At 55.0% G+C, this 19,923-nt stretch overlaps 3 protein-coding genes across 5 annotated transcripts in view; 1 reads left to right on the top strand and 2 right to left on the bottom strand.

The window, feature by feature from the left end:
* Positions 1-2,446, top strand: part of LOC115080555 (LIM homeobox transcription factor 1-beta-like) — a 33,745-nt gene extending 31,299 nt beyond the window's left edge. The window contains 3 exon segments of the mRNA XM_029584777.1: positions 742-877; positions 1,338-1,502; positions 2,042-2,446. Coding sequence (XP_029440637.1) covers positions 742-877; positions 1,338-1,502; positions 2,042-2,196 — 456 coding nt within the window. The 3' untranslated portion in view covers positions 2,197-2,446.
* Positions 530-13,943, bottom strand: CHCHD5 (coiled-coil-helix-coiled-coil-helix domain containing 5). Of its 2 annotated transcripts, none has more exons than XM_029584778.1 (4): positions 13,818-13,943; positions 7,571-7,711; positions 6,840-6,993; positions 530-952 (listed from the first exon to the last, which is right to left on the bottom strand). In XM_029584778.1, coding segments are annotated over exons 1-4 (306 nt in total). In that variant the 5' UTR covers positions 13,820-13,943; the 3' UTR covers positions 530-943. The 2 variants fall into 2 exon arrangements, with proteins under 2 accessions (XP_029440638.1, XP_029440639.1); XM_029584779.1 differs by having other exon boundaries at positions 530-949.
* A 4,961-nt stretch (positions 13,944-18,904) lies between these two features.
* The window catches only part of LOC115080553 (GEM-interacting protein-like), a gene marked incomplete in the record, with an annotated part of 31,227 nt that continues 30,208 nt past the window's right edge, over positions 18,905-19,923 (bottom strand). For both annotated transcript variants that reach the window (XM_029584774.1, XM_029584775.1), the window contains 3 exon segments: positions 18,905-19,045; positions 19,293-19,430; positions 19,612-19,801. In XM_029584774.1, coding sequence (XP_029440634.1) covers positions 19,372-19,430; positions 19,612-19,801 — 249 coding nt within the window.

Below are 19,923 nucleotides of genomic sequence, written 5' to 3'. Positions count from 1 at the left end.
CATCAGAGCCCCATGCAGGCGTCACACTGATACACATAAAGAATGAATACAGCACAGACAGCTGAAGAGCAGATCTTCATCAGAGCCCCATGCAGGCGTCACACTGATACACGTAAAGCATGAATACAGCACAGACAGCTGAAGAGCAGATCTTCATCAGAGCCCCATGCAGGCGTCACACTGATACACATAAAGAATGAATACAGCACAGACAGCTGAAGAGCAGATCTTCATCAGAGCCCCGTGCAGGCGTCACACTGATACACATAAAGCATGAATACAGCACAGACAGCTGAAGAGCAGATCTTCATCAGAGCCCCGTGCAGGCGTCACACTGATACACATAAAGCATGAATACAGCACAGACAGCCGAAGAGCAGATCTTCATCAGAGCCCCGTGCAGGCGTCACACTGATACACATAAAGCATGAATACAGCACAGACGGCTGAAGAGCAGATCTTCATCAGAGCCCCGTGCAGGCGTCACACTGATACACGTAAAGCATGAATACAGCACGGACAGCTGAAGAGCGGATTTACTTTTTTATTCCCCCAAAATATACAAAAACCTCAGGAATAAATAGAGGTGCTCCAAAGAGAGCGTTGTCCTCAGAACAGTGGTCGGTTTTTTTTTTTTTTTTTTGCCAGTCCAGCTGCTGGAAGTCTTGGGGTGGGGTGGGGGCGGCAGTGGGTTTGTGCTTTCTCTCGCTCTTGGTTCTGCTGTCGCCTCTCGTTTCGCAGATGAAGAAGATTGCACGCCGGCAGCAGCAGCAGCAGCAGCAACAGGACCCGGACCAGCTGGGGAGCCAACGCCTGGGTCCGGTGCGGGGGGGGGGCGGCGGCCGCGGCGGCAGGCAGAGCAACGAGGACAGCGAAGGTGAGGCGGAGGGGGGGGGGGGGCGGGAGGATGGAGGTTGCCGCCGATCTTAGGAGGCCTCCCGGCTCACGTCTGCTGGGTTAAAAAACACAAAAATAAACTTTTTTTTTTTTGTACTGCAGAGTGGCAGTGGAAGAGAAAGGCCTGGATGTGTTTTCCCCCAGTCACCCCCCCCCCCCCCCCCCCCCCACTTAACACTGCCGACCCAAACCAGTGCATTTAAGGCCTGGCTCCCCCTTGCAGATTTAGCTCTGGTCTGGTGAATTCAGCCTCGCCGGCCTTAAATTCTCATTAAAATCAGGAGGGGAAATCTGCTCGCCGGGGAACGAGTGGGAAAACCCAACGCTGCCCCCCCCCCTGCTCCTGTGCAGCGTTTCTCCCCGGGGGGGGGTTGGGGGAAGAGAGGTCTGCGAGGGCCGCGCCCCGAAATATTTCTCTCTGTTCTTCCATCCCTTTGCAGACAGCGGCAGCGCGCACGGGCTGGAGGCGCTGATGGTCCCCTACGCCCGGCTCCCCCAGCAGCAGCAGCAGCTCCTGACCCTGGAGCAGAACGGCTACGGCGCGGACCTGTACAGGCAGGGCCTCACCCCGCCCCAGCTGCCCGGCGACCACCTGCACCCCTACGGTAAGCGGCTGCTACGCCGGCGGGGGGGGGGGGGGTGCCTCGTGCCGGAAAGAAGGGGGAAAGGGGGGAGCCGAAATGCCCCACGAGCTCCAAACCCTCCCCTGACTACACGTCTCTTCCCACTGCTGCTAACAGCGCCCCCCCCCCCCCCCCCCAATCCCGGATCATTCTGCAGATCAGTTATATCAGTTTGTGTTGGGTTTTTTTTTAAATATATTTTATTGTAAAGGAGGAGGGGGGGCTAAGCTTCCTCTTCCTACACAACCAATTACCCCATCAAATACCCCCCCCTCCCCACCAGCACAGCCCACTTTTAAGAGCAGACATTTGTCACAAAGAAAGAGCAGGGTCGCCACCTGCTGGCCACAGGCGAGCATGGCGGCTGGTTATTGAGAATAAGTGGTGGCTGGTGGAGTGCGCTGGCCGGGGAAGGGCCCTGCAGGGACTGGACAGAGAGAGAGAGAGGGGGGGGGGGGGGGGGGAGGGACCCCCATGTATGCACAGACACCCGCCCACGCCCGGTGTATTTCTACTTTCAGATTCGGAGGGCGTCTTCCACGACATGGACGGGGACGGCCTGGCCCACCTGGGCGACTGCCTGCTCTCCACCGCCGAGGCCGGCCTCCTGCAGGCCAGGGCGGGCAACCCCATCGATCGCCTCTACTCCATGCAGACGTCCTACTTCACCTCCTGACCCGGCGCCTCCGGCCCCGCCGCCTGTTCCTCCCCCGCCGCCGCGTCCCGAGGCCGTGGCGTGACACGGGCGGTGCGGGAGGCGGCGGGATGAGCTCCGAGGGTCCCGACGAGCGGCGCGGGAGCCCTCTCCAAAATCCGACGCGCCCCCACCGGGAGGGCACCGGAAACGGATCCGGTAGCCATTTCCGTGCGACTCAATTGCCCCCTCTCTAAGACTCAACCTGCAAGGGGTGAAAGCGGCTTGGCCTTTTTTTTTTTGTTTGTTTCGGGGGGGGGGGGGGGGGGAGGTGCGGGTTCTGGCCCGGTATCAGCCTGGACTTTCAGGTCCGACGGGTGCTCCCCATACTCCATCCTACGCTCCCCCCCCCCCCGTCCCCCCGAGCCTTATAAACAGTGTTACCTGGTGATGTTACGTCCCCCACAGCCCCCCCCCGGGCCAGGTCACCTTGCTGCCCACCCGGCAGGGTCCCCTCCACCCTCCTCGCCAAATGCGATGTTGTTTCAGCGGGGGTTTAGGGAAGGTTTGGGGGGGGGGGAGAGGGGGATGGGATTTCTTTTTGCATGGAAAATTTGAACATTAAAAAAAAACAAAAGCCTCACGCTGGAAGGTTTTGATGTCCTTTCAAATCTGTTTGTCCTGGGATGGGATTAAGTGTTACCTGTGACTTACACCCGGATACCTGTGACTTACACCCGGGATACCTGTGACTTACACCAGGGCTACCTGTGACTTACACCCGGGATACCTGTGACTTACACCCTGGCTATTTGTAACTTACACCCGGGATACCTGTGACTTACACCTGGGATATCTGTAACTTACACCCGGGATATCTGTAACTTACACCCGGGATATCTGTAACTTACACCCGGGATATCTGTAACTTACACCCAAGCTACCTGGGACTTACACCCGGGATACCTGTAACTTACACCTGGCTATCTGTAACTTACACCTGGGATATCTGTAACTTACACCCGGGATACCTGTAACTTACACCCAAGCTACCTGGGACTTACACCCGGGATACCTGTAACTTACACCTGGCTATCTGTAACTTACACCTGGGATATCTGTAACTTACACCCGGGATATCTGTAACTTACACCCAAGCTACCTGGGACTTACACCCGGGATACCTGTAACTTACACCTGGCTATCTGTAACTTACACCCGGGATATCTGTAACTTACACCCAGGCTACCTGGGACTTACACCCGGGATACCTGTAACTTATACCTGGGATATCTGTAACTTATACCCAGGCTACCTGGGACTTACACCCGGGATATCTGTAACTTACACCCAAGCTACCTGGGACTTACACCCGGGATACCTGTGACTTACACCCGGGATACCTGTAACTTACACCCAGGCTACCTGGGACTTACACCTGGGATATCTGTAACTTACACCTGGGATATCTGTAACTTACACCCGGGCTACCTGGGACTTACACCTGGGTTCTGTTACATTTCCCCTTGTCACTCCATGAGAGGAACCAGGCGGAGCGAGTCGCACACCGGAGAGAAGCACGGTTGTCAGGGGCATCACCGGAGACGACAAAGGAACCGACCGGGACGAGTCCCACACAGCAGCGAAGCACAGAGGGCGGGGGCGAGCGAGAACCCACGCTGCATCCGGATCTCATCAGGGAGCCCTCCCCCGCCGGCCCTCGTCAGGGAACTTGTCCTGCGCGTAGCCTCTCCCTCACTTTTCCCCGGCACAGATGCCCTAGGCTTCCCCCCCCTCCCCCCCTTCCTTCTCATCCAGCCCTCCTCACGCCACTGAGCAAGTCCCTGATCTCCTTCTGCACTTTCAAGCAGAGACGCTCGCCCCTGCCTCCCCCTCCCCTTCCCCCCCCCCCCAGCCAGAGCTGGCCTTGGAGCCCACAGCACCCCCCTCTCATCCCGAGCCATTGGGCCACCAGGTTAGCTATTTCCCAGATAAGGAACGCACAAAAAAAAAAAAACTGCGCACATGTCCCAGAGGGGAGGAGGCCCCCGGGGCTCGGCAAGGACTTCTGGGCTCTTTAACAGCAGGAATGGGTTTCCCCACTTGGACTGAAGTCAACCAGAAAGAAAAATGCGGTGTGAAAATCTTGCTCTGCCTCCCGCCCCCGGGCTGCCAGGAATGTCAAGGTCACGACGCCTCCTCCCTTCGCTGGCCGCCTGCGAGGAATCCTCCGGGTTCAGGCTACGCATCCTGGCAAGGTCGTTAAAGGTCAGCACTTCCTTGCCAGCCCAAAGCATGGTCCCAGGGAGTTTGGGAGCTCCTGGAAGAGGGCCTGGAAAAGAGACGTCTGATGTTCTAATCCCCGGCTCTGTCACTGCCTCGCTGTGTGTGTGACCTCAGGGTGAGTCACTTTATCCCCCTGTGCCTCAGCTCTAATCCCCGGCTCTGTCACTGACTCTCTGTGTGTGACCTCAGGGGGAGTCACTTTATCCCCCTGTGCCTCAGCTCTAATCCCCGGCTCTGTCACTGACTCTCTGTGTGTGACCTCAGGGGGAGTCACTTTATCCCTCTGTGCCTCAGCTCTAATCCCCGGCTCTGTCACTGACTCTCTGTGTGTGACCTCAGGGGGAGTCACTTTATCCCCCTGTGCCTCAGCTCTAATCCCCGGCTCTGTCACTGACTCTCTGTGTGTGACCTCAGGGGGAGTCACTTTATCCCTCTGTGCCTCAGCTCTAATCCCCGGCTCTGTCACTGACTCTGTGTGTGTGACCTCAGGGAGAGTCACTTTATCCCTCTGTGCCTCAGCTCTAATCCCCGGCTCTGTCACTGACTCTCTGTGTGTGACCTCAGGGGGAGTCGCTTTATCCCCCAGTGTCTCAGCTCTAATCCCCAGCTGACCCCAAAATATCACAGCTCCCACCCTCCCCGGATCTCTTATCCTGTGTGCAAGTGCTCACCGGTCATTAACCATCGCAAATGGACTCTCCTGATCTAAAGGGAAAGGGAAAAAAGATAAGCGATACCCACACAGCCCTCACCACACGTGGCTGGTGCAGGTATCCTCATCTGTACTTAAATCGGCAGGGGGACGTCACTGCAGCCGGGCTAAGGAGATAATTAACCGTCCTTCCTTCCTCCCCCTCCCCGCTCAGGTGGACACGCGCGGTGACGCTGGGGGAGGATTTAGAAGGGAAACGAGCCACGTTTGCAGGTGAAATGGTAGCGGTCACCAAAGACAGGACAGGGACCCTGGCCGGGGAGGTGCCCGGATGTCCGATGGTAGCCGGCCAGCATGCCACAAAGCGAACGGTGCACCCGGATGCCTAGCGATAGGAAGAGGGATGGGACGTTATCTGTCCTGGGGGGGTCCGGAGAGGTCCCTCCCTGGGCGACGCGGGCGATCCCCGGGGAACGGGACTACGCGAGGAGGGCCAGAGAAACTAAGCCTCACGCGGGCCCTGTTATACCCAGTGTGTGTGTGAGTGTGTGTGTGAGTGTGTGTGTGCGTGAGTATGTGTGTGTGTCTGTGTGAGCGTGTGTGTGTGTATGTGTGTGTCTGTGTGTGTGTGAGCGTGTGTGTGTGTATATGTGTCTTTGTGTGTGTGTGTGTATATGTGTCTTTGTGTGTGTGTGTGTGTATGTGTGTCTGTGTGTATTTGTGTCTGTGAGTGTGTGAGTATGTGTATGTGTATATATGTGTTTGTGTGTGTGTGTGTGAGTGTATTGTAGGGCCCTGAGGGTTACGTGGAAGGAAAGTGGGGTCAGGGTCAGCAGCCAAGCCCAGGGCAGCGGAGGCGCCGTTCCCCCCCCCCCCCCCCCAAGGGCACAGGGAGGTCCATTCGGCCGGGACAGACAGCGTTCAGCGCCTCCCCCCAGCTCCTCCCCCCAGCGCCTCCCCCCAGCTCCGCCGACCCGTGCATCTCCCAGCCGCGACCGCAGCTTTCAAGGCCGTCTCTCCCCCCTCCTCCCTCCCTCCCTCCAGTGAAAGGGTGGGATGGGGGAGGGAGTGAGTGGCCCTGGTGGCGTTTTAATCAGCGCGGTGGGTGCTGAGAGACGCGGAACAGTTCCCAGAACTCCGGAGAACAGCCTCTTCCCACCCCCGCCCACGCCGCCTTACGGAAAAGATGCTCTCCAGCGGCCAACCTGCCGCCCTCCCCCCCCTCCCCCCTACGCAGGGAGACTGTGAAAGGCGAGAGCGGCAGTCAGGGGGCAGAGAGGAGGGAATTCACCGGGATGCAGCATGGCCGACGCGTGCAAACCCTGTTTCTTTATATAGAGGGGGTGGGGCGCTCGCAACAAGGGAGCGTTCGGGTGATGGGGGGGTGAGGTCGTCAGGTAAGGGATCGCATTTCCCACCCCCCCCCCCCCCCGTGGACTCCTTGCATTTATCCGTCAAGCAAGTCCCTCCCCCAAAGAGCTTAAGGCATGATCGGGGGGGGGGGTTCAGGAGGCAGGGGGTCCGGTCACCTCTATCCTCACTGAATCCCCCCCCCCCCGCCCAAAATGGCTCTGGAGAAAGAAGAGAAAAGGGAGCCCGGAACTGACACACCCTCTCCCTCCGGCCCTGCGCCCCCAAATGACCTTCGACCTCCTTCCCCTCCCCCCCTGAGGCTGGCGGTGTCTCCCCCCCCCCCCCCCCCGGTCCCTGCCTGGAAGGGGTGGTGGGGGGATGGGAGTGGTCTCACCTCCAGCGGGGCCGGCTTCACCTTCTCGGCGCAGCGCAGGAATCGCCCCACGTGCTCGGCGCAGTTCTCCGTGGCGGCCTGGTTCCGCCGCAGGCAGCCCTCGAAGGCCAGGAAGGGCTCCGCGCACTCCTGCCGGATCCGCTGGATGACGGGGCTGGGGGGTGTGGGGGGGGGGGGGTGACAGCAACGGTAATAATTAAAATCGATGCAGAAACGCGGGGAGGGGGGGGGGGGGGAAATCGGGTTTCCGGGGGTCCCCCCCTCCCTCCCCACCGAGCCGTCAGCCGCCCTGGCCCCTTGGGCACTGTCCCGAGCCGCTAAGCTCTCGGGGGGGGGGGGGCAGGGACCGGCCGAACCCCGCGGATTCGGGCAGGCAGGCAAAAGAAGGGCCAAAATACGGACAGGAAAGGTTAACAGCGAGCGAGGTTACAGCTTTAGCGTCCACACGCGTTCGGAGCCGTGTCGGGAAAACACGCGTGCACTGGGGGGGTGCTTAACACCAGGGGGTGGGTTTGCCAATCACGACTATCGCAGATACAGTGGTTGCCTCCGGCCTTCTGCGTGTGATTTAAAAAAATCAGAACCCCACACCTTCCCCCCCCCCCCCCAATGTCCGACTGGCTGCCCGTAAGCTCTTCAGGGTAGGAACCATCTCCCTGTGCCCGGGTGGAGGGGGGGGGGGGGTTGGCTGCGTGCATAAGAAGAGGCAGAGGGGGCTCGGCTGCGCTTACTGTGAGGAGGTGCAGCGGGCCACGCCGACCTTCAGCTGGTGGCAGTCCACCTGCCAGGACGAGGGCTTGGACACCACGCACTGCCCGTAGGCCTCCATCTCCTTGCTGCAGTACCTCGCCGTGACCTCCAGGGCCGCCTGCCTGCGGGGGAGGGAAAAGGGAGCACAGGAGGGCGTAGGGTGAAACTGACCCAAGGAAGGGAGCTGGGATGGTCGTCACCCCGTGGCCCGCTGGGGGGGGGGCTATCCCGGTTCTGCTGGTGAAGCGTCCATCAGCTCTAATCCCCGGCTCTGTCACTGACTCGTACGTGCGACCTTGGTGTGATTTACAGCTACTTATAGGATGTAATACTTTACCTTCGATTAATCAAAGTTACTTTATTGAGATTTTCAAATCCAAGAAAAAATATCAAACAACATCACAAATCACATAAACCACAAGTACACACACACCCACACTTTTTTTTAAAACACAAAAATATGAAACAACCTTTAACAGCTATAACCAAAAAAACAACCATACCCCCTATCATTCTCAGCCATCCACATAAAAACATATCCAACCTGCCACAGGGCCAGTTCAACACTTACAGTTTTTCACTATTCCACCCTTAAACAAGCTTGAAAAGATATACCACTGACCCACCGGGGACCCTAGCGCAACAGGATCCCAAAAAAAACACTTTGCGTGCGCAAAAACACCAACCGGTTCTAAAGTCACCAAACAGGGAAACGAGAGTCTCCTAGTTAGACCCGATGGGGCTAATTCAAAATAGCTCCAATACTTGCAAATTGCAAAAAATTTTTTAAAAACAGGATTCCTCAATATCGCCCAACGAATGAGAACAACTCCCCCCCCCCAAAAAAAAAAAAAGTATCCTTATGCGCCAGATAAAATGTCCTATAGAGAACCATCAATAAAATGGTCCTACAGGCCTCTGTCAGGTCCGACGAAAAAGGAAGCCTGCACGATCTGAGCTGGACCAAAAAGAGAACTCCGGGACCCCAACAATGCCGCGCATGTGCAAGAGCACCGACCGGTTTTACACTCGCCCAACCGGGAATTAAAGTCTCCTATTCACAGCCGGTGGCATCGGTCCAAACTGACCCTAATACTTCCAAGTGCCAACATTTTTTTTTTCTTAAAGGTAACTAATTCATCAGTGTCACCCTACAAAATTAGGAGCACCCCAGAAAACATTGCGATGGCTTTGGCATTCAAAGGAAAAGGGCACGCACGTCACAGACCGACCTGATGGAGAACAGACAATAAATCGGCTCTCCATTGATTACTCTGTCATCACTGACCGAAAAGGAGACTACGTGATGGCCCAACAGGACATTCCCCTATCCGGACTGACCGGGAAGAGAACTGCAGGAGCGCATTACAATAAGCTGTGCCACTCAACTTCACGGTTTAGTCCATAAAGGATAACTGTGTTCCAGCTGAAGTGGAAACCCTGTGCCCTTCGGATTAATCGGTGAGAGATGTCCCCCCCGAGATAAACTGCATTGCTATTTGACAAAAAATGTGCGGTCATGGATAGAGAGTTGATAGGTAATCCAATGCCCAACTACTGGTGCTGTCAGGATGCAGCTTAAGCGTTCACATGTGCGGGTCTTAAGGCTGCGCCGAGTCTGCCCAACATATATAAAACATATATAACTTCACGGGGGGAAAGAATTGCATGAACCACTCGCTTAGCGTTGGGTGCAAAATGAGCTTCTATTCACGGGCCCTGTCCTCTATGTCAGTGCTCCCCCTACCCAAGCGAAAGAGCCCGGGCGGCACGAGGGCGGGAGGCAGGGGCACGCGGCAGGAGGGCGGGAGAGAGGGAGGCAGGGGCACGCGGCAGGAGAGAGGGAGGCAGGGGCACGCGGCAGGAGGGCTGGAGGCAGGGGCACGCGGCAGGAGGGCTGGAGGCAGGGGCACGCGGCAGGAGGGCTGAAGGCAGGGGCACGCGGCAGGAGAGAGGGAGGCAGGGGCACGCGGCAGGAGGGCGGGAGAGAGGGAGGCAGGGGCACGCGGCAGGAGAGAGGGAGGCAGGGGCACGCGGCAGGAGGGCTGGAGGCAGGGGCACGCGGCAGGAGAGAGGGAGGCAGGGGCACGCGGCAGGAGGGCTGGAGGCAGGGGCACGCGGCAGGAGGGCTGGAAGCAGGGGCACGCGGCAGGAGAGAGGGAGGCAGGGGCACGCGGCAGGAGGGCGGGAGGCAGCGGCAGGAGGGCTGGAAGCACACGGCACGCTCTCTTCTTCCCGCGACCCGGAAGAGGAAGTGGCGAGCAGCGGCTGCCTGCGCGGGAAGAAGAGAAGAGAGGAATGAGCAGCGCGGCTCGGAGAAACACGAAAAACGTCGTCGAGCCCCGCGGCCCATGGGACTCCTTGCCCCGCCAGGGCTGAAATCGAAGTAGGTTGCTGCTGCCTTTAGGGTTAGAAGTGGAGGAGGCTGCCGCTAGTTCGGGAGAGTGAGTGAATGAGCAAGCAAGCATGTGTGATTGAGATCCTGTGTGTGTGTGTGTGTGTGAATGATTGGGAGCCTGTACATGTGAAAGAGAGTCTGTGTGTGACTGAGAGCAGGTTTAGGTGAGGGAGCATGTGAGTATGGGATTGAGAGCCTGTGGGTAAATGAGAGAGAGAGACCATGTGTGTCTGTGTGTGACTGAGAGCAGGTTTAGGTGAGGGAGCATGTGAGTATGTGATTGAGAGCCTGTGTGTGTGATTGGAAGCCTGTGTGTGTAAGCCTGAAAAGATAGACAGCATGTGTGTAAATGTGTAATTAAGATACCAATAAAATGTAAGTGAGAGAAATAGCATGTGTAAGAGAGAGAGCATGTGTGTCTGTGTGTGACTGAGAGCTGGTTTAGGTGAGGGAGCACGTGAGTATGTGATTGAGAGCCTGTGTGTAAATGAGAGAAAGAGACAGCATGTGTGTCTGTGTGTGACTGAGAGCTGGTTTAGGTGATGGAGCATGTGAGTATGTGATTGAGAGCCTGTGTGTAAATGAGAGAAAGAGAGAGAGCATGTTTGTAAGCATGTGAATGAGAGTCTGTGTGTGAGAGAAAAGGACAGCATGTATTTATGTGATTGAAAGCCTGTGTGTAAGCCTGAAAAGATAGACAGCATGTGTGTAAATGTGTAATTAAGAGCCTATATAAGTGAAAGAGAAAAAGCATGTGTATAGGCGTATAGGCTTATTTATTCACTCCGCTATACTACTACACTAATTGGCTGAAATGTAAATATTGCATTGTTCAATCCCTCCCCTCTTCCAGCTCCAAGTTAATTTTCCCTGTTTTATTGTTTTATTGTAACTTTCTCACCCTTCAATTGATTCTCTGTATTTAAAGTTCACAGTTCTATTGGGAATATTGTTATCACGTTACCTTATGCTTTTCACACATTGTTAATTGTAAACCGGGTTGATGTGATGCCAGTCATGAAACTCGGTATAACAAAAACAATAAATAAATAAATAAAATAAAATATATGTGAGTGACTGAGAGCTGGTTTAGGTGAGGGAGCATGTGAGTATGTGATTGAGAGCCTGTGTGTATAAGTAAGAGAGAGCATGTGTGTCTGTGTGTGACTCAGAGCTGGTTTAGGTGAGAGAGCATGTGAGTATGTGATTGAGAGTCTGTGTGTAAATGAGAGAAAGAGAGAGAGCATGTTTGTAAGCATGTGAATGAGAGTCTGTGTGTGAGAGAAAAGGACAGCATGTATTTATGTGATTGAAAGCCTGTGTGTAACCCTGAAAAGATAGACAGCATGTGTGTAAATGTGTAATTAAGAGCCTATATAAGTGAGAGAGAAAAAACATGTGTATATGTGAGTGACTGAGAGCATGTGTGTATAGGTGTGTCATTGAGAGCCAGTGTGAGAGAGAGCGCTGGTATGTGACTGAGAGAGGAGAAAGTTCCAAGCAAACCACCCCTCCTCCTGCTAATTCAGAACAATCTCAGGACACCTGGATATCAATCGTTCCCAGGTATGCAGAGCAAAAAAAATTTTTGTATCCTTATTATTTTTCATTACTGGGTCTTTGTGTCTGCTATTTTGAAATATTTTATTGGTATCTAGAAATTTTTTATATGAGTTTTTAATTATTGGATATTCCATTCATCAGCTGTTTTGAAATAATCTGTTCTTTTTGTTAGTACAGCTTTACTGCTACTGATTTTATATTTCTTGATTTGTTTTACAAGGATGGGTGATGTCTCTTTTTTCCTTTATTACACTGCATACAGAGACTCTGGCTTGTTGCAGTTTCCAATTCAGTTTTTGTCTGCAAGCTTCTAGTTATGCATTTTGGTGTCTTTATTCTGTGTTAGGTGAGGGACAGCACGTGATTCAGGTGAGGTTTTCTGCTGGCGTGTAGTTTCTGTGTAGGACTCTATAGCAGCCTGACTTGGTCCGTTTTCCTAATAGGAGATGTATTGGTGTCTTAAGGTCTGGTGTAATATTTTTAGTGTTGCCTTTTCTCAGGTAAGGTGGTTACTGTTTAAGTGCTGGAAATTGGTGCTGTTTTGGTGTGGGATGTTTACTGTTTATGTAATTTCTATTCAGACAGAATACGTATCTTTCCCTTGTGTCCTTCTTAACAATAAAAATAATACTGGGCCTTTATTTTTTATTTCCGCCGTAAATTGTAATGAGCAGTGTGTCACACATGTGAGCGTGGCCTGTCAGGTGTGTCACGATCGGGAAAAGGTTGAGAAACACTGCTCTATGTAAAACCAGGCTATATACAATCTATGAGAACCCGTCCCCTTGCATGCTGATCTCCCATCTGATATTATGGTAGCGCAGCATGTACAGGTTGATGTCGTAAAGATCTGTTTTTCTGTAATGCAAAAATAGGGACGGGGTCCTTAAATTCAACTTAATCAGAGAGTAAATGCCAGTGTTTGCACATGATCTTCTTAATATAAGATAGCCGATTTGAGTGTGATAATGTACAAATAATCTTGATATCGGGGATCGCTCTATGACTAGGTTAGCAAGTTCCGTTGCCCTATTGACATGCTCTGGAATTTGTTGCCAGAGGATGTGGTTAGTGCAGTTAGTGTAGCTGGGTTCAAAAAAGGTTTGGATAAGTTCTTGGAAGAGAAGTCCATTAACTGCTATTAATCAAGTTTACTTAGGGAATAGCCACTGCTATTAATTGCATCAGTGGCATGGGATCTTCTTAGTGTTTGGGTAATTGCCAGGTTCTTATGGCCTGGATTTGGCCACTGTTGGAAACAGGATGCTGGGCTTGATGGACCCTTGGTCTGACCCAGCAAGGCAATTTCTTATGTTCTGCGTTTGTCGTGCTCAACCTACCTAACCGTAAAAATTGTCCTATAAGGATGTTCTCTTTCAAATTTCTGGGATGGAAGCCAGAGAAAAAAGTAATACAGAGTTTCTATCAGTACCCTTCCTAAACAGAAAAAGTTCTTAACCTTCCTCTATTCAAGGTAACCATAATATCCAAAAAATGAGATCCTTTCTCGGTGGTAATGGAACTCAAATTTCAAATTTTCCTCTTGGCTATTAAGCCACTTTATAAAAAGCATTAACTTTTCATGTCTTCCTGCCCAAATGGAAAAGATGTCATCTATGAAATGCTTCCAAATAACCATTTCGTTTTGAAATTCTGAATTGCAATTAAACTATTTTGCAAAGCACCCCACATAGAGGCAAGCTACCAATGTTCTCCTGGTATATGTGATTTCTGATATTGTTTGATATTTTTCTTGGATTTGAAAATCTTAATAAAGTGACTTTGTTTAATCCAATGTAAAGTATTACATCCCATAAGTAGGTATAATTATAAATGTTATTAGGATTTATTTGTAAACTCGGATTTATGATTGAATATTTTGGCTGAACTCCGGGTGAATCACTTTAGCCCCCAGCGCCTCAGCTCTAATCCCCGGCTCTGTCACTGACTCTCTGCGTGTGACCTTGATGAGGAGTCACCTTATACCCCCTGTGCCTCAGCGCTAATCCCCGGCTCTGTCACTGACTCTGACCTCAGAGAGAATCACTTTATTCCCCCCCCTTTCCATTTTTCATGAGTGCTAATCCCCGATCTGCCTCAGCAGCTATATGTCCCGTTTTGGAGGAGGGGGTGCCAGCGTTACCCCGGGAGGGGGCAGAACCCGGCGAGGTGGGCTCGGGTCACCCCGGAGCCAGGCCCTCCCCCTTCCCCGCTCTTAAAGCCCCAGCGCCCCCAGATACACACACACGTGTCGGGCGGATACTTACATGGGTGCTGGTCCGCAGCAGGAAGCAGCCGCGCTCGGGTTCCGCCACCTCTTCCAGCGAACCAATCAGCGAGCAGCCCCTCCAGGCCCCGGATGGAAACTTCCTTCCCCCCCCCCCCCCCTTTGGTTGGAGGCCAGGCGGCTGCTGATTGGAGGTGGCAAAAAGACTGCTTAGCCCGCCCCTTTCTGAAACCCCGCCCACGCACCGGGCAGCCGTGCTGCAAAGCAGAGTGCGCCCCGGTCCTGGGGGATCAGAACTCCAACTCCCTGCATGCACCTCGGCAGCGCCCTGGGCTTGGGCGGGCAGAAGGCTCAGGCTGCGCGTTCCCTGACCTGCACCTTTACTTGCGCAACGCTGTCAGGCCAAGAAAGTGCTCTGCCTCTGAATCCTGCAGGAGAGTTAAAAAAAAAAACAACAAAAAAAACGGGGCAGAGCTCCTTCTGTGTCACCTCCTTCCGATCCGTCTGCCCTTTCCCAAGGGGCTTCCACCTGCATCAGCTGCACTGGTTAATGCCCCTCAGCAGTGCCTGTGTCTCTGCCCCTGCTTTCCATTCCCTCGCCCCTCCCCAAGCATTTCCTCTATCTCTGGTTGTTGCCCCTGCTTTCCCCCCTCCCTGCCCCTCTCTCTCCCCTCAGCACTCCCTGTATTCCTGGTTATTGCCCCCCTCTCTAGCTGGCTGTTCTTTTTTTTTTTTCTGCACAAATATCCGCTCTGCAGCCTAAGGGAGATCTCCCCTCCCAAGAGCCACTGGCTCTCTCCTCAGTCCCTCAGTAACAGGACAACAGTTCAGTCACCCCAGTAAGATGCCCCCCCAGCTATTTTCCAACATACTTCCTCTTACCATTTCAGGAAAACTTAAAAACAACCTCCCCCTTGCCACATTTTTTTAAATATTACATCCATATTGCAGCTGCAGCCTGCTGACCCAGGCTCACCAGTCTCCATTTTGGCCACTAGATGTCGCTGTTGTATCACAAATTCACTACTGGGGCCCTTGAAGGCCATAACTTCACTTTTGAAAGCCTGATAAGGGAACAGCTTTCACTCTGAGTTATTTTGTACAGGATTGCTGTCTCCCTGGGGTCAGATTCTAATTTTTCCTTTGCATTCACTTTATTCTCACTTCCACTGTTCCCCCCAGGACATCTGCCTTCTCCCTTCGCTGCTTCCTGTTTAAACCCGTATTTAACCACTTTTTATTCCACGTCTTCTTTTGTTTTTCCTCCGCTGGTATCGTCACTTTTTTTTTTTTTATAGTTGTAACTTCTAATTTTGGTGACGGTTCAGGTGTGACACCTACCAGAGACATTGGCAAAATGCAGAGAGCGCAGGGGCTGGAAATACCAGAGGAGACTCCTGAGAAATTCAGAGAGCATGGGGGCTGGAAATACCAGAAGAGTCTCCTGAGAAATGCAGAGAGCGCAGGGGCTGGAAATACCAGAGGAGACTCCTGAGACATGCAGAGAGCGCAGGGGCTGAAAATAGCAGAGGAGACTCCTGAGAAATGCAGAGAGCGCGGGGGCTGGAAATACCGGAGGAGACTCCTGAGAAATGCAGAGAGCGCGGGGGCTGGAAATACCAGAGGAGACTCCTGAGAAATGCAGAGAGCGCGGGGGCTGAAAATAGCAGAGGAGACTCCTGAGAAATGCAGAGAGCGCAGGGGCTGGAAATACCAGAGGAGACTCCTGAGAAATGCAGAGAGCGCGGGGGCTGGAAATACCAGAGGAGACTCCTGAGACATGCAGAGAGCGCAGAGGCTGAAAATAGCAGAGGAGACTCCTGAGAAATGCAGAGTGCAGGGGCTGGAAATACCAGAGGAGACTCCTGAGAAATGCAGAGAGCGCGGGGGCTGGAAATACCAGAGGAGACTCCTGAGACATGCAGAGAGCTCAGGGGCTGGCAATACCAGAGGAGACTCCTGAGAAATGCAGAGAGAGCGCAGGGGCTGGAAATACCAGAGGAGACTCCTGAGAAATGCAGAGAGCGCAGGGACTGGAAATACCAGAGGAGACTCCTGAGAAATGCAGAGTGCAGGGGCTGGAAATACCAGAGGAGACTCCTGAGAAATGCAGAGAGCGCAGGGGCTGGAAATACCAGAGGATACTCCTGAGAAATGCAGAGAGCGCAGGGGCTGGAAATACCAGAGGAGACTCTTGAGAAATGCAGAGAGCGCGGGGGCTGGAAATACCAGAGGAGACTCCTGAGACATGCAGAGAGTGGAAGGACTGAAAGCGCTGGATGAGTATTTTAGGTAAAGCTTCTCGCATTGCTGGGAAGACATTACAATCAGCTTTTTACGTGGAATCTGTGACTGATTTTCGCCCCACCACAAGGAAACGCAACACAGGCACAGCCCAGAGCGGGACCTTCCATCTTTCTGAATATTTATACACAGTTTTATTGAAGAATACTGGGTGCATGGTTTGTTTGTTGGATGGGATTTTTTTTTTCTTTTTATGAAAAAATAAAAAATATCCACATATAACACATTAAAGTATTAAAGTCCATCCTTAAAAACCTTCAAACCTCTGTTTTTTTGTTTGTTTTTTTTTCGTGTGCTTATCCCTGAGTCTTAATCCCTTCAGGGCCCGGAGTCAGGCAGGCAGAGTTTAAGCAGTCGGTGGAGGGCGTCTGAGACCTGGCTGCAGAGAGGTCTCGCTAATTTTGGTTCGGTAACAGGCACGTGATGTGATTCTTTTCTGGTGGGGGGGGGGGGGGGGTGGAAGGGATGCAGGTTTTTTTTTTTTTTTTTTTGCAGATGACAAAATAATTCTCTATTGGAAAGGCGGAGGAATTCTCCATCGGCGTCTATGTAACGTTTTGCCCCGCCGGTCACGCAGGTCGCCGTGTCTCCGGGTGACGTTTGTGGCACGGCCTTCAGGCGATGCGGATCTTCCCCCCCCCCCCCAGCCCCCACAAAACAAAAGCCCCTAGGCCTTGTCCTTGAGTTTGCATCCCAGAACAGTCTTCCTGCGTCGTGTCCTCCCCGCCCCCTCCCGCGACGAGCACGCCCTCTCCGTGGTCGGTTTGTCCTCTCAGGCGCTGAGTTTACCAGGCACGCTCTAGGGCCTCCTGTTGACTCTGGGGCGGGGATCCGTAGGCTCTGAATGCCGGTGCCAGGTGCCCCCCCGCCAGGGTCCAAGCCTAGAGGTCCGTCGACATCTCCCCGAGCTTGGGCTGGGCCGCCGGGACTCCGGCGACGGAGGCCGCCGCCGGTACGCCGTCGGCGGCCCGGAACTTGGAGACGATGCGGGCCGTTTCCTGGGTGATCTGGAATGCCTTCTGCTTCCTGCGGGGCCGCCGGGGGGCGCCGTTCTCCGGGGAGGAGCCGCGGCTGCCGCCGCTCTTCACGCTCTGGCTCCTGCCCGGGGCCTGAGGGGTGACGGAGCCGCCCGCCGGGCGGGGCGAGGGTGGCGACGCGGGGGCAGCAGACCTCGGCCTGGGGAGCTTGACGGGCTGGCGGCTGAAGTGGTCCCGGGGCTGGCCCACCAGGCAGGCGTCGGGGCCCAGGTCTCGCCCGTCCCGCGCCGGGTCCCGGAAGTCCTCTACGCCCTGCGGCTCGTGTGAGTCTGGGACAAGAGAGAGAGAGAGAGACCCTCTGTAAGATTCAGAGTCACCCCCTCCGCCCCCTCTCTGTTATCAGGTACTAGCACAGCACCAGCGCAGATATCCCCCCCCCCCCCCTCCAAGCAAATTGAGCCAAAGGGGTGGGGGGAAGCACGAGAGAGCAGAAACGATGCCGGGGGGGGGAGGGGGGGGGAGGGCACTGAGGGTGAAAGAGGAGAAGGCCAGCTGAAAGGGGGAAGGGGGGGGAGCGGCAAAAGCTATCATGGGGGGGGGGGCTTGCATTTACCTAGGGGGCCGCCGTCCACGCTGCTCCGCCCTCCCTCCGGACTCGGCCCGGCGACGGCTTGGCAGGACCAGGGCTCGTCGGGCGCATCCCCCTTGCCGGAGTCCCGCGTCGCTGACAAACCCTGCTGGGGGGGGGGGGGGGGAAGCGGAGAAGTTCGGTGAGAGAAGGCATCTCGGGTGCAAGACCCTACAGAAACAATGCGGGCTCGCCCCCCGGCCCCCGGTGCCCGGTTCATCGGGGTGGGGGGGGGGGCCGAGAGTTTGGGGCCGGTCCTGCTTTCTCTCCACTCCTTCCCTCTTGTGGGAGACCTTTCCCCACCCGTCCTAACCCACTGCTGCTGCTTCAAAAAAGGGGGGAACCCAGCTAGAGACAGAGAGAGAGAGAGAGAAGGGACCGGGGTGCACGCCCCGGTGATCTGCTTATTACGCCTGCGTAATAAAAACACAGCCCGCACCTTGTAATTCGTTTTCTCTGAGCAGCGAGTACGGGCGTGGAAATTAAACCCTGCAATTCCTTTTACCTCTCCGGAGAAGGAGGGAGAGACCTAAAAACTAAGGCTAAAACCCTTCGTCCGGGGGGGGCTGGAGTGAGCCGCAGGATATTTTATTGCCCCAGCCCCCTGTAGTTAACGCACCGGGGGGGATTTGGATGAAGGGGGATCAGGAAGATTGACAGCGGGGACGGAGAGGCAAACAGAGAGAGACAGACAGACAATCCTTCCCCCGGCGTTCGGGCGCTGAGTGAACAGCCTGAGGAAAGCGCCAGGCCCTGGCGTACCTCCGAGGACCGGCCGGCCTCTCCCTCCGCAGCCTCCGCCTCCTCGGCCGGGGGGTTCTCCTGCGGGAAGGACGGCAGCTCGTCCATGCCGAAAACCCTCTCGTAGTGGGTGATGAGGAACTCCACCGCCTGGGCCTGGTACCCGGAGTCGATGAGGCACATCAGGGACACGTCGCTGCCCGCGGACGGGCGCAGCAGGGTGGGACCAAAGATTATCCCGAGGTTGTTGGCGTTCATTTTGTTCTCTTCGTACCTCCCCGCCACCCTGCGAGGAGAGAAACGGGCAAAATGCTGATAACGGGACGGGGCCCCAGCCCTCCCCCAGCGCAAGGCTTTTCTTTTGGGGGGGGGGGGGGGAGGCCCGCGGTTCGCGGCTCCCTCGCTGCCTTACCTGTACAGGTGGGCGACGATGTGCCGGAGCGTGTTGTAGTTGCTGGCGGGAAGTCGGCAGAGGAAGTCGCGCATGCCCTGCACGGGGTGGTTTCCGCCCTCGCTCCCCTCCGGGTCTTCTGGCGCCTCCTCGGCCGGCCTCTGCAGGTCCTTGGCGAACGTCATCAGCTCCTGGTAGAGCTGGCAAGGCACCAGCGATTCGGGGAGCTGAGAAGGGTGGAGATCAGAGGTTTTGCTCTCTCTCTCTCTCCGCCGTGGCGTTTACGATGCTGCAGTCTGCACCCTCTTCCCGGGGGGGGGGGGGGGTAGGGGGATCGGCTCCTTATAACACCCTCCCAAAATTGGTCATTAAATATGGCGGCACCTCGCCGGCCTCCCTCTCAGAAGGCCTTTGGCTCTGCTCCACCGTGCTGCTGCTATGATCCCACCCTGGCCCGGCCCGGCCTCGCCTCACCTGCTTCAGGAAGACTTTCAGGACGGAGGTGATATCGTGAGGGGACGTCTCCGACAGCTCCACCAGGTCCCTGCCGTTCTCAAACGCCTGGCAAAGCTTTTCCACCCGAGCCTTCGCCCCGCTGATCCGATAGATGCCCTGCCAGGGAAGGAGAGAGGCGGTGAGTGGGAGGCGAGGGGGGGACGCGGGCCTCAGGTCCTGGCTGAGAATCCCCTCACCCTCACACCCCCCCCCCCCCCACCACTCTTCCCAGCCCTTAAAGAGAGACTGGTGGCTGGCAGGGGGGGATGGGGGGAGAGGGGAGGGCAGCGTCTCTCACCTGCACCCCTAGGGCCCGGCTCTCGATCTCCGCCGTACACTTGGAGACCAGGAAGGGCACCTGCTCCGGAAAGTCGCGGGACACCTGGCTGAAGTCGACCCCGAAGACGGGCATCCGGCCCGGAAGCTTCCGGTGCCCGCAGACCACCAAGACGCCCCTCCAGGCATTTCTTGTGGCACGTAAAGTAGCACTGGATAAAAAAAAAAACCCCATAACATGTGATAATATAGACAGACAGACATAGACAGATAGACATAGATAGACAGATAAGATATATAGATAGATAGACAGACAGACATATAGACAGATAGA

This window comes from Rhinatrema bivittatum, chromosome 19, assembly GCF_901001135.1.
Source record: "Rhinatrema bivittatum chromosome 19, aRhiBiv1.1, whole genome shotgun sequence".
Lineage (NCBI taxonomy): Eukaryota > Metazoa > Chordata > Amphibia > Gymnophiona > Rhinatrematidae > Rhinatrema > Rhinatrema bivittatum.
The sequence above is the reverse complement of the archived record's forward strand: the minus strand, read 5'-3'. Positions and strand labels throughout refer to the sequence as shown.